General features: G+C 38.5%; 1 protein-coding gene across 5 annotated transcripts in view; it reads right to left on the minus strand.

The window, feature by feature from the left end:
* NAV3 (neuron navigator 3) overlaps positions 1-14,237 on the minus strand; it is a 599,001-nt gene that overhangs the window by 155,785 nt on the left and 428,979 nt on the right. For all 5 annotated transcript variants that reach the window (XM_081248291.1, XM_081248290.1, XM_081248289.1 and 2 more), the window contains exons 10-11: positions 5,392-5,500; positions 4,340-4,723 (exon numbers count right to left, since the gene is read on the minus strand). In XM_081248291.1, the coding sequence (XP_081104417.1) occupies positions 4,340-4,723; positions 5,392-5,500 (493 nt within the window). The remainder of the gene's footprint in view (positions 1-4,339; positions 4,724-5,391; positions 5,501-14,237) is intronic.

Raw genomic sequence — 14,237 nt, forward strand, 5'->3', positions numbered from 1 at the left:
AATTGTATATAACAATTCGCTATTTGTTATGACATGAAAACACAGGGCATCTAAAATGTGTGTGTGTTTTTAACCTCCAAGGAACTTTAGTTCAGCACCTAGAACACAGATCATGAACACAGATAATATTAAGGATCATCCCCTTGATCAAAGGTGCTAGCTAAGAAAACTATACTAATAATGAATGATGGCTGTGAAGCTCTGTTATGTTTGTAAAAAATCAACTCCTAGGAGAGAAATGTGGACAAGTAGACATGTAGACAACTTCACAGGGTCAGTATGTCAAGATGGTTAAGAGTGCAGACTGGAGCCAGACTGCTTTTAAGTTCAAGTCCAGCACTGCATGCATCAAGAAAGTTTGAATTCTCAGAATGCCAATGAACTAACTTTCTGAGGTCTACCTAAAGTTACTTAACCTATCTATGCCTCAGTTGTTTCATCTGTAAAATGGAGATAGTAATGATATGCTTATCGCTTACAGTTATGGTGACCTAGCACATAATAAGTGCTATATAAGTGTTGACTAACGTTACTGGCTATTTTTTCCATTAGAATTTCTACATGCACTAAAAATAACTCTCATATCTTGCATATGAAATGAATAGAAGCATTGTGATTAGGAATATGTGGTTTCCCATGTACATCCTTTAACCCAACTCAAGTAACCTGCCCTTCCCGATGTCTTGAATGCTTCAGTCATCACAAAGTTTCCTAAAGGAGAATTGTGGGAGGATCAGGGGATTAAAGCAGCATTAAAGTATCCACCTCCCTTTTAAAAAATGTCATTCTCCAGAATTAAATTACTTTGCGTTTGGGCCATTTAAATCAGGATTTTAGGTTATATTCTTGGCCCAACTATTATTCACTGTGACACCTGCAGATAACTTCAATTTCCACCCAATTAAAATATGTAACTTTTCCCCCAGTTTTCCAGGGTGTTCCGTTTTTTGCTTTACACATGGAGACTTTTTCAAAGAGATTCATTATAAGTAAGAGGCCTTCCTCTGACTAATTCCTAATTACTGGCAGATTCACATCCCCAAGTGCTTAAAGTAATTTTTAGAAGAGAAGAAAGAGATAAGCCTTTGCATGCTTCAAGAAATCTCGAATTCTCAGAATGCCGATTAACTAATTTTCTGAGTTCTACCTGGAGTACATGAAAAAAATGAAAACTCCTTTCCCATTTACTTCATGACATTCCTTCTTGCATGAGAAAAAAATTCAAGATTAAACATCTTCATTCATTGCTTTGTCTTTTGAGCCTTTTTTGTCCCTTTAATCACTAAAACATACTTTAAAAAGTTGGGAACAGACAGTTAACTTTGTGATTCAGATTTTTTCATGAATTGTAGCACAGACTTTTCTATGCCCTTTTTTCTTAAAGAAAACATCAAATTAAAATTCCCCTGGGACATCCTCCTTCCTATCTTTTAACTTTAGGCTGATAAATCGGGCTGCATCCTACTGATGTTGACAATGGTACACTACATATGCTGGTGAGCAATGAGGGAGTACAGCACATCCTGGGTGTCCTCCCCATAACACCCCAGTCATCCTTGAGCTGAGGCCAGTGACACTGCCTGCTGACCACGTCTAGTCATGCTCCATCCAGGGGACAGAACTCAGTCATTCTTTAAATTTCAGTGTCCTGTACTCTACCATGGGAAAGAGAACATGTATAAGGCCAAGCAGGTAAACATCATTAGAGGAAGTTTTCAAATAGGATTTGTGTTATTTTTACTTAGTTTTTTTTTTTTCTTCTTCTTTTTCTACTTTAGATACTGAGTATGAATGACTCAACACAAAGCACGCAGACCACTAATGCGTTCTTACATGGACTCATTTGTGGGACTATTCAAGACCTCCTCTGAAAGGCCAACAGAGAACAAAACTGGAGAACAGACGTGAGAATCAGGTTTCCAGTGAGGCAGGAAACAAGTAGGAAGTACAAAGAATATACCAGTATCTTAAAAATGTCTCATTAGTTCTGCAGAGATGAGCCAGCTCTTATCAAACCAATTTCCTCTTCCTCCTGGGCACAAAGATGAACATTGGTTCCTGGCCTTGCTGTCAGTGAGATGGGGCTGCAGCAGTTCTGGGTAAGGAAATGTGGGTAGGAGTCATACCCCCCACTTCCAGACCTGGTACATATGAACTATTCTTACACCATGGTTCTTCCTCTCTTTTGTCATCTGTCTGTTGAAATCAACACCCAGGGTGACGTCGGCAGTCTGGTTGGATAATAGAAGAGTTACCTACCATCCATCTTAGTCCCCAACTGATGATCAGAAACGCCAGGATGGGTTTTATGTGAAGGAGGAATTAACTTCTTTGTGTTAAGTTACTGAGATTTTGAGATTTCTCTGTTACAGAAGTTAGTTGCCTAATACCGCTAGAGTCCTGGAAAATACAAAATGCTCCTGACTATAGGTATGCTGGTAAAATACACTACTATAAGCAGAGCTCAGTTTAAAAAAAAAAAAAGACTTTCAAAAACCCCTTATCTAAGAATGTATATACATACACATGTACATACATATGTACACATATTACTATTCATTTATTGAATAAATGAGCAACTATAAAAATATAAAAACACTAACATGTGAGTATACGTGGGCCAGTACTGTGTCTACATTGTTCACCACTGAACACACAGTGCCTAGAATGTTGCTTGGCACATAGGAAGAATGCAACAAATATTTTTGAACACATACATACATACATACGTAATTCAGCTCATGATCTCTCTTCTCTATTCTTTTCCCAGGATGCTTCACACCTCTCACAATTTCTACTATCTCCTATATAAGATCATATCCTATGATTATGAGGTTATTAATCATTAGGTTAATAATTATTACTGATAAAAATGTAATTGTGATGATGATGATAATTTACTGAACACATATTGTGACAGGCTTTGTGCTAAGTACAATTTTGTGGGTTATTTTCTTCATTCCTAACAATTTCATGAAGATTTTGCAATTTTATCCTTATTACGGAAAGGAATTTGGATACATTAAGCTCTCAAGGAGTTGGCAGATAGCAAATGGTAGAAAGAGACATAATTTAGACACTCCAACTCCAGCGGCAACTCAACTGCTTCCTACCCTAATTAACAATAACCTGTCTCCCTAATTCTAGACCTTTAGAAACTCAGAGAAGGTGGCCACCAGGAATGAACTGGTGGGTATCAGGATATCAAAGCAGAGCTGTTAAGTCTGATCAAAAGCTCTTTTGTACTTTTTAAGGTCTTGTTCCCATTCAAACAAGCTTTTCATGACTGAAGTCAGGAAAGGTTACTTGTACAGAAGAATGATTTCAGAGACCAGTCCTCTCAGATACATAAGGACAAAGAAGAGGTAAAAACCTGGACTCACATGAAAAATGTAGATAAAGTTAGTTGGGAAGCTTTTCCTTTTATTACAGAGCCTAGGTTTTGAAGTCAGATGTATCTGAGTCCTAATGCAAGTCTAGTCTTTGCTTAGCTTTAATACAGTTGGGGCCAAGTGGGATCAGTTTCCTTATCTGTAAAACAGGTATAAAAATACTTACCTCATAAGGGTTGGTGGTGGGGCGGGGGTCAAATGAATTAATGTTCTTAAAGCACTTAAAAAGAGTGAAGTAGGTAATAAATTTTCAACGTGTCAACTACAGTTATTAATAGAAGTAGTTTTAATAGAATATCCTATTTCCTCCATTGGGGCTCATCCTCAGATTGAACTAAATATTCCAAATTGCCAAAATGCTTTTGAGAGTTTTATAATTACAACTCTTTTTTGGAATGTAATAGAAAACAGAAGGAAAACAGGGGTTAACATAAAAAATCTGATGCCATCAAAAGAGAATAAATAGATTGAAATGTTCAGATCTAAAATGATTTTCTCTCAAGTTAGACCGGAGGTGTATAATTGAAGAATGCTAGAAAATCTGTGTTCCTCAGAGCAGTTACAGGCAGCTTTGACGAGCCAAAAAAAATCAAGCAGCTCAGCAAAACTCCTCCTGTCTCCTTCCCACGCCCTTCACTACAAAATCTGTTATTTAAGAAGCATGTGAAAATCACTCTGAAAAACACAGGGCACATGTGTTTCTCTGAACTAACAATAGAAAAAGTTAATGGATTATAATGAAAAGACTTTATAGAAATTTTGGACATTTTTACTGTTCATGAATGATTAGAAGAGAAGGCTGAAATACCCCCAAGTAACGTTAGATTTCTCACATTTTCTAATGACTTTATTAACTAACCTATATCCCCTTCCTACAGCTACTGCATTGTAGTAGACGACCTCTCTTTACACAATTCTGTTAGAGACCAGGGCCCAGGGCCACTTACCCACTGTTGATGTCATCAGCCCTGAGACTTTTCCCAAGGATATCACCGTCACTCATATATCCACCAACATCAACTTCAGAAGACATGTCCAGGTCACTGCTTGCTTTCTCACTCATGTCAACCTGTGACATGTTTCCCAGCCGAGAGACAGCAGCTCGACGGAGAGGCGTAGTGTACATGAACCTTGAGGGGTCTGTGTGGATGAAACGACTGGTACTGCTGCGAGGGTAGCCAGCACCCAGGGAGGGAGCATCTCCAGCCTGAAGTCTAGGACATGCCTGGCCCAACCTCCAGGTCATGGGAGTGGGTCGACCTGTCAAGTTGGGTATGGTCCTGCCATTCACTTCCGTCGTCACAGTGCTGTCAAATGTTGTCTCCAGGGTGCTGTCAAATAAAATAGAGAAATCACTATATTCTGGTTCACCTGGGGCCATGGACCCAGAATGCATGAAGACAGGAATGCCTACAGTTGAGAGTCATTTCTTAGAAGTATGTCCATTTTCATGAAAGTCAAATTATACATTCATTTTGAGATTCTAAACACCTCTGCAGGTATCAAAATGTAGGAAGGGGCATTCATCACAGATTTTTTGCTTTCAAAAGAAATGCCATCATTACAGTTTAGATAAAACAAAATATTGTTTCACATTCTCAACCAACCCTTAATTTAACCCATTGTAGCCTTCCCAGAACTTTTCTGGAAGTTAACTACAATTATGTTTGAAAGACTCTCTACCACCTCTCCTCAGATGCATTTTAATTACAACTTCCACCGTTGTTATTTGAGGCAGGCGTGAAAATCCATTTAGCAGTGATGGTGTTAGTTTCAGTAGCTAATTCAGTTTAAATGGGAAATTATACTGAAGAAGAGATGGATAGGAGAAAAAAATCACTGGGTAGGGCTGCGAAGTCACCAGTTGACTCTCATATAAAATTTAAGTGAGAAAATAGTAAAGGAAAACTAAAATTCCTTCTTTTTCATTATAAGAAGTTAAATGCTTAATTGTAATTTTTTCTTTATTGGCCCCAAAATAGGCAGAATTGAAGAAGACCTGTGACTTATCTGGGTCCCACGAAGACTGGACATAGTCTCTTCTAAATTCTGCCTCAAATCTGCTATGTTTTTAACTGTTCTCATTCTTCTTGTTTCAGGGTCTTCACCTAGAAAAGTAACATAATAATAAACTTGTTATTCATGCCATTTACTGTCCTGTGAATAATCTGAATAATTATATAGATATAGATATAGATATGAGTTCCTTTTTGTAAAGTAAAATAATAGGTAGAAAATTCCAAATGACTATTATTATCTGAAATTATAATTTTTTCTACAAATAAAATGTGAATAGAAACAAATGTAATGTTACAAGTAATAATTTGAAGTGGCAGTAATACAATAGTATTTCGTAGGTCTATGACCTTAATTACTGCAAAATGAGAGAGTCATTTGGAAATATGCTGTACTCCATGTTTCTAAGCTTAATTTAAATATCTGAAACATTTGGATCCTAATTACTTTCATAATCACCTATTTCAAAGTGTGCTCAGAATAGCTGAGATAAACTTGACTTATGTAGCAAGTATACATTTATAATCTGGGGAATCAGACAGAGGCCTTTTCTCATAGAAGCAATATCTTTTTAAGTCTTTTATTTTATTAGACTCATGAGCCAAGATCCAAGAATTGGACAGCTTTATTTTTCATTATTTCTCCACTTTCTACAGGAAACCAAAATATCCACATGTGACACCAGAGTGCCAGTAAAGTCTTAGGCATCTAATCCAGCAATAAGTCTACACATAAAATAAACAGCTCTGCCAGGGTGACAACTGTTGGCCTTGTTCAACCTCTATCTGTCATTTGGGGGCAGAGGTGCCATTAAACCATTTTGTTTATGGCCATGTAATAATTCCCAGGCCAGTGGCCATTGAAATTGGTGAATCTGGATAATAAGAACAACATGGAAAGGAAGGAGAGGAAACATAGTCTTAATTCTGTTCAATTTGGACTCAGGAGGATGTCCAGTGATGAGGAATTTTTTTTTTTTTTTTTGCGGTATGCGGGCCTCTCACTGTTGTGGCCTCTCCCGTTACGGGGCACAGGCTCCAGACACGCAGGCTCAGCAGCCATGGCTCACAGGCCCAGCCGCTCCGCAGCATGTGGGATCCTCCCGGACCGGGGCACGAACCCGTGTCCCCTGCATCGGCAGGCAGACCCTCAACCACTGCGCCACCAGGGAAGCCCGAGGAATTTTAAATAAAAAGAAAGAAGGAATAGAAAAAGGGAAGGAAGGGGAATGAATGGATTAAGGGGTGAGAAGGTACAGGAAAGAAAGAAAGGAAGAGGACGGCAAAGGAGGGGATGGTAGGGAGGGGAAAGGAATGCAGAAGGAATGGAAGGAAAAGAACAAAAGAAGGAAAAGTGAAGGTAGAAAGTGGCATGTATTAAATTCCAGTATGAAAACTGCCACATAGACAAGTCAAGATGCATATCTACCATCAGTTTTAAGAATATAGGTAGATATTCAACCTGTTCATTTTTCTTCCACAATATTCATGCCAGGTTAAAAAAACACACACACAACAAATGCACACATTTAACATCTATAATAGAATCTTAGAGTTGATGGGGACTTCAGAGATTGTCTTGCCTCACCTCTCAGCCAATGAGGGAAAACTCTTTGTGTCACTAGTGAGGTGGCCACGGGTCTCTGCCTAAAGCCTCCAAGATCGGAAAGGCTTCCTCCTCTCCAGTAAGAGGTGACTCTTTCCAATATTAGGCCAATTAGGTCTCATTATAAAAACAGTTCTGAGGACGAGTAATGATTTGCCCCCATTTAACTTCCACCCAGGGGTTGCAATGGCTCTGAAACCAAATGAATAATTTTATATCACTTTACCATGGCAGCCACTCAGAAAGACGAATGCTAATTTCTTCTTCAGCCAAACACTACTACACTGTTCATTATCCTTCATCCTGAATGGTTGCCAAAACAACCACCACTCTGCTGCCAGTCTGTAAATCTCTTCCTTTTAATTTACCAATTATTTGAATGATTGAAATGCTTAATAACTGTATTATTATTTCAGATTTAGAAAGTACTGAAAAACTTCCCTAACTTCCCTGTGTGTGTGTACACATACACACACACAAATGGAATATTACTCAGCCATAAAAAGGAATGAAATAATGCCATCTGCCATCTGTAGCAACATGGATGGACCTAGAGATTATCATACTAAGTGAAGTAGGTCAGACAGAGAAAGACAAATATCATATGATATCACTTATAGGTGGAATCTAAAAAAATGATACAAATGAACTGATTTACATAACAGAAACAGACTCACAGACAGAGAAAACAAACTTATGGCCACCAAAGGGGAAAGGTGGCAGAGGAGGGAGTAATATATACACATTACTATATATAAAATAGATAAGCAACAAGGACTTACTGTATAGCACAGGGAACTATACTCAATATTTAGTAATAACCTATATGGGAAAATGATCTGAAAAGAATATATATGTGTATGTGTGTGTGTGTGTGTGTGTGTATAACTGAATCACTTTGCTGTACACCTGAAATTAACACATTGTAAATCAACAAAAAAATAAATTAAAAAAAAGAAATAAGAATATGTTGTACATGGCACAACTTTTCTAACCCTAATTCAAGTCATACAACTTCTAACCTCATAGATTAACATTATTTTAAAATTCAGAACTGTTAATAACCCTTAAGACTCTAATTATATTTTCTCTGGAAATTCTTCCCATCCTTCTCCTCATAAATATAACACAGCATATTTGAGAGATGGCTAGAAAGAAGTCTACCTCTTATTTCCAAACAATCTGGCAGTATGCTGAAAGAAAAAGAAGGCTTTGTAAGGAAAATCTTGATGGGCAGAAAAAAAGATCATTACAGTCAAAGGAAAGGCAGAGGTGAAGAAGAGATTTTACCTAAAATGGCAAAAGTAACAGTGAAGGATGAGACCAAACCGGAGACACATTAAAGCTAATATTCAGTAGTTTATCTAAGATTTCACACAGTAGAGAAGCCTAAGATTCTAAGGGATGGTAAGAGAAAAGTCTTAAAGGAGAAAGTGCTGAGATGACTTTTATTGGAGGGAGGAAGGAAGGCAAATCATTGCCCTTACACAAGTTCCAAAAATACACCATTACAAGTTCCCTATCTCCGATCTCCTAGCCCCTTCCTTCGGGGAGAACTTTGACTTTGTAATCAAGCTGCATCTCAACTACTTGCCAATTGCATAATATTAGTAACACTGATATTTGAATTACTTTCAATATCTTTTTTACATAAACTTTAAGAACAGTGTATTTTCAGACATTCCATTTCACTCAGTATTTTTTAACACCTTCTTTTTCTCCTTTTAAATTTCCTTCTTCCAATCCAGCAGGCATCTTAGATCCTTGGATTCTTCCAATTGAATCCATTGTTTGTTTATACAGCTTCCCTCATGTTTCAGAACCATCACTCTCTCTCTCCATTGTTTTTTCTCCTCATGACATCTACTCATGACACTGCACCACTCATGACAATCAGACAGATGGACCTTTTCCTCCAACACTTACTGAGCAAAACATAATTGCTGCCTCATTCATGTCAGGAAAGATAATAACCAAATCAACATTTCTTGCAGCAAATGTTCTCAATGACCCATGAAAGGCAAGATAAAGTTAAATGCACTTACAACCCCCCTAAGGATTGCACAAGCCTGAAAGATCCTGTAAATTTGTATCCAAATCCCATAAGTAAATAGAGAAATGGGGGCAGGGAGGGAATCACAACTGTGAAAAGGCCAAATGTAAAAGCGCAAATACCATTAAATATTTAGTAACAAATAAAAGTTAGCAGACAAATGCACATGAGAAATTTAGTCACAAAAATGTATCCCCTTTCACTTTTATCATCTCAAAGTCAGCTATTATTCCTGAAAGAAGCCTCCTGTCAGACAAAATCGTAAGGGCTTACACACATTTTCCAGAATGGCATATTCTGCAATTTGCTTTGAGTTTTTGACATCAGTGCAAACATCTCTTCTATTAGGACAGAGTAACAGGCTCAGTTCGGTGCTTTTGCGTTTTTACTTAATGGCAGACGGACCATTTAATCTGTGCGGTCCTGCCCTTACTTTTCAAGCTTTAATTACACACACTGTAATTAAAACCGCCAGCCTTTGTCATCTTTTAGGAGGAAATCAAATTACATACGAATGAACCTGATTCACAAAGAATTATGTCCTCTACACCAGCTATATTACAAATGTTATTTTTTAGAGTACAGCTGCCTGATTTATTTGGAGAAATCACCCTAGTTTTGTGGATGACCCCCCAAAGGTGAGTTGGATAGAAAATTTTTCAACTCATCAGGTTAAACCAGACACTTTGGGGGAAAAATAGCAAAGTATGGCTAACAGCTTTACCACTACCTTTTAAATATTCTCCTATATAGTTATAGCACAGACCCTAGTCTGTCTGATTTATTAGGATATCCAAGAATAAAGAGTTGAACTCAGGGAACTCTGCCTAAAAACTAACTTGGAAGAAGCCATTTTGAGTCAGAAGCAGAACCTAGTCAAGCACGTAGCAGAAATCCTGCAATTCTTGTGTGCTGTGGGCTTGGATATATTTACCAACTTAACATGCATCATTATTTAGGGAATCGCATTGCAATGCTTCATTATCCTGATATGATTATTCATATCAGAGCTATTTGAATAAACTCTTCCTCTTACTTTCTCATTTGCATCTTTGAATACTGGCATATGCTGGGGGAGAAAAAAGCCTTAAGGAGAATAATCCCATAAATAAATTAGCAGATGCTCAGTTTAAAAACCATGGAATACACAGACACCTATTGAGACATGACCCTCTGACAGTAATGCTCCAAGTTATTTATGTACAAAAAGGCATATGTCATATACACACCCAGCCACAGCAGGCTATAATTTAACAGAACAACCAACACATGCTTTCAGGGGACTTTACTCTGGTCATATCTTTGAAAATACTTACCTAAGAGGTACTTAGAACAAGATAAATGCTACCATTTTCAAGGCAAAAGACAAATATTATTTGATTCTACTGTTTCAGAGGATCAAGAAACGAAAAAAGATTCTTAAGGATTAAGACTCCCTCTCTTGCCTTTGTACTGCATGCAGGGATTTTTTTTTTTTTATGAGAAGCAGTTCATCACGGAAGGCACACAATGGTGAAGAAGTGAATCTTCAGTGTCTGAGCACCTGGTGTATTCAGATTCAGAAATCACTATTCCTGCAACTGTGGAAACATTACTCTTTTAAAGCTAAACTAGCAAGAAAAATTGAGCGATATTCACCTCTGCTGTCTCTCTAAGCTTTCTTCTTCTAAAGCTGTTCACTAAGATTCCAGAAAATCTCATAAAACCTCTTGTAACAGGAGGGTCTACATAGAGAATAAAAACAAACCTATATTTGGCTTCAGTTGTATGAATCAGAAACAAAGGGATCACTGGTCTGGTTTAATTCTTTCAAATTTAAAGAGTCCTATATGAAATCCTTTGTGGAAATACACACTGACATAAAAGAGGATGTGGTCAGTGGTTTAATGCTTATGACTTTTTGAAGAAGGCACCATATGATATAATGATATAAATATGCTACAGTAGAGTGCTGAACTTAGATATAACAATTAAAACGTATACAGTTTAGCTATTCAGGCAGGTGGCAAAACTGAAGAATTACTTCAGACATTGTCATATCTAATTAATTAAAGATTATTATCAGAAGTTACTCCTAAGAATCATGTCATCAAACAGGCCTACTTTGTAAAGTATCAGAACAGTTCACATGCATCTACATAGTAATTTACGTAGTTATAATGTACACACTCAGAAGTATTTTTTGCCAAACACTTCAAAAAAAAGTAAGTGAGTAAAGCTGTCAGAAGAGGCCTCTGCATTTCAAGTATAACTAGAATGTATGGTACTTGTCACCGAGGTACAAACAAGGCCATCTCTTCAGACACCACTGAGGCAGAAGAAACCTGACTATACAACAAATTTACCCACAAGGCCCTTCACTCTTCATTCCAAATCTGTGGTGAGGTCACCTTGAGGGAAGGTGAATAAATAGGCCCCGTTAATGACTAAGTAAAAAACAAATTTGGAGTTTTAAATGTTAACACTTATTTATGGATGTCTAGAGTGTACTAGACTCCAGGCCAATAATGCCCAGGGCAGGTGGTTGCTATTTACCTTCTCCATGTACACTTTACAACTAGTTCTCACAGTTCAGTTTTCTGAAGACAATCATTTCAAGAAACAAGGAATTAAAAATTGTTTTGAGTAACTACGGTTTCGAAAACATCAGTCGGAAGAACAGAAGCTATTTGGTTTATGCAAAGAGGCAGCTTCTGAAAAGTTCATCCTCCTTTTGGGAGCAGACCCCACTTACCTAACAAGTCAGTGTAAAGGGCCTGTTCCAGGTCGCCCAGCATTGTCAGGATCACATCCTCGTCCAGATGAGCTGTGCCTTCCCGCAGGCAGCTTTCTCCCTCCTCTTCGGCCCAGCTCCTGCCGATGCTGCCAGGCCTGGAGGACACATTTTCATCTTCGGAACGGCTGTCTTCATCACTCTCACCTTCCAAGCCTTTTCTGGAAGACCACTCTTCTAAGCTCTCACCGCCTGCATGGCTGACGGGCAGCAGGTTCCAGGCCCCCGGACCACTGGTGTGGTACAGGGACTGCACGGACCTTGACAAGAATCTGGACAGCGAGCGCCTCTCTGCATAGCTGGATTCTCTCTGGCTGGCCTTGGCGGCATTTCCAAACCAGTTGGAAATGCGCACAGTGGGCCGCCTCTCCCCCTCACTGGTGAGGGACAGATTGGTCAGAGACTTTTGCTTCTGAAGACAAGCTCCCTTTGGCCTTACTGTGCTCTGAAACACAGAGAGTTCAGCTGGCCGCTGCATGGCTCTCCTTATTGGCTTCTTCTTTTTCAATTGGACTTCATATTATCTTTCTACACTGAGATGCCAACTGGCCCCTTTGATTTTAATGAACACTTGCACTTCAATAAAAGCTCAGGCAAGGCTCAAACATTCACCTTAGATTCTAGAGCTATAGTACAATCAATGAGTTGCCCACAATTCAGCTTGCCATGTCATGCCCCTCATCAGCAGTACTTACAAACATTTTGCTTGTATATATCGGAAGCAGAAAAGAGTTCATCAAAGACACTGCTCCAGCTGTAAAGTAGCACAGGAAGCCAACTACGTTTTCCAGTCTTTATCCAATCACATGTCTCAGCAGGGCGATGGGTCCACATTTCCCTCTATCGCTTCTGTATTCCCAAACGCGAGGTAGTGAAGCACCAGCAATGTCTCTGGCTTTGCTTTTTCCCTGCCTCTCACCAGCCTTTCACTGATCTATCTGGGTCTGCAGCCCTTTACTCTAGAGGAACTGGCAAGATGCAGCATGTAGAGCCTCCACATCAGAGCCCCGTTAGAGCAGATTAAGCACTGAAGCCAGCCCTGCACGCGCCTCTCGTGTTTTAGTATTCCACCTGCATTCTCAGATCTATGGCTCTTCCTTGCTGCAGTGGATGCTGCTGGCTGCCATGGCAGCAAACATCCTGCTAAATTAAAACAGAGGCACAGAAGCGGCTGTCCAGCCTAGCATGCCACAGGTTTCAAAGCCAAGCCTGGATGAGATGCTACATGATTTAACCCTATGCATGTTTAAATCACTCTTGGCTACCCCGCCTCAGATACGGAGAGACACACACACACACGACATACACACTGACTCACGTACATAACACACACTCCACGACGCTGAGAATGACAGACTAATTCTCTATAGCTGCAGGCAGCTGAAGCAGGCAGATCTGTCTTCTGAATGTTGGGATTTGTGCTGTAAAAGCACAAATCAAATTCAAGAGTGTAAAGGACCTAAAAAACGGAGCATGACACTCTCCACCGGCAGACAGATAATGCTTTAAAGGGAAAGACTTCACCTCCTCTTTTAAAGAACAAATCCAAGGGTGTTTTATTCTGAAGATATTTAGTACAATCCTAATCTGACAATAAAAATCAAGATTTATTCCTATACAAAAATAGCACACAAAAAAAACCTCAAACATTTTTTTTCTTTTTTCTTTTTGAGAAAGAATATTTTCACTCAAAGCGTATAATTGAAAGATGATGGCCAAGTGTGTTGAAGATAATGATGTGAGAAAACCCATAAACTGTATATTATTATGTTTTCTGACAGAGCATTTTTCTTAGTCTATTCCATAAACCTATTACTGTATAATCAGCTCTTTAATATTTTGATGAAAAGCAGAAAACCTAAAGGGTAAATTTCTTATATTTATCTTGTACTGGTTATAATTACCATCCTGAAATTCTGATTTTAGGAAAACTTCTAAAACACTTATCAGGCATAGTAGAGACCATGTACCACTGAGAGCTAATGAGAAGAGCATCAAGGAAAAGCTTTTCAGGTTTTTCTGCCCATAAACATTCCTCACTAAAAGGGGGCAGCATGGTGAAATAGATGAAAATATTCGTGTCATTCAAATTGATATAATTCCGTAGCATTTTCTGAGCTAATATCATCAAATTAATTCTGATTTTTCACCTCTTGTTGCTAACTTCAGCTAGGGGGAATGCTCAGTCTTTTAACTATGTAAATTAGCATTATAATGTACACTGCCTATACCTTTACATATGATAACAGCGTACTTTGCAGAGTTAATTATTCCTTCTGCTCAAGCTCAAGGGTGTATGTAAAAGGGAATTAGACGGAAAGAAGAACAATCATTTGTGATAAAAGTCTTTGCAATTGAACAAACCTGTGAATTATGAATACTGATCCTCAATTCTTCA

This window comes from Mesoplodon bidens (genome assembly GCF_964165515.1).
Source record: "Mesoplodon bidens genome assembly, chromosome: 11".
In the NCBI taxonomy this organism is placed as follows: Eukaryota; Metazoa; Chordata; class Mammalia; order Artiodactyla; family Ziphiidae; genus Mesoplodon; species Mesoplodon bidens.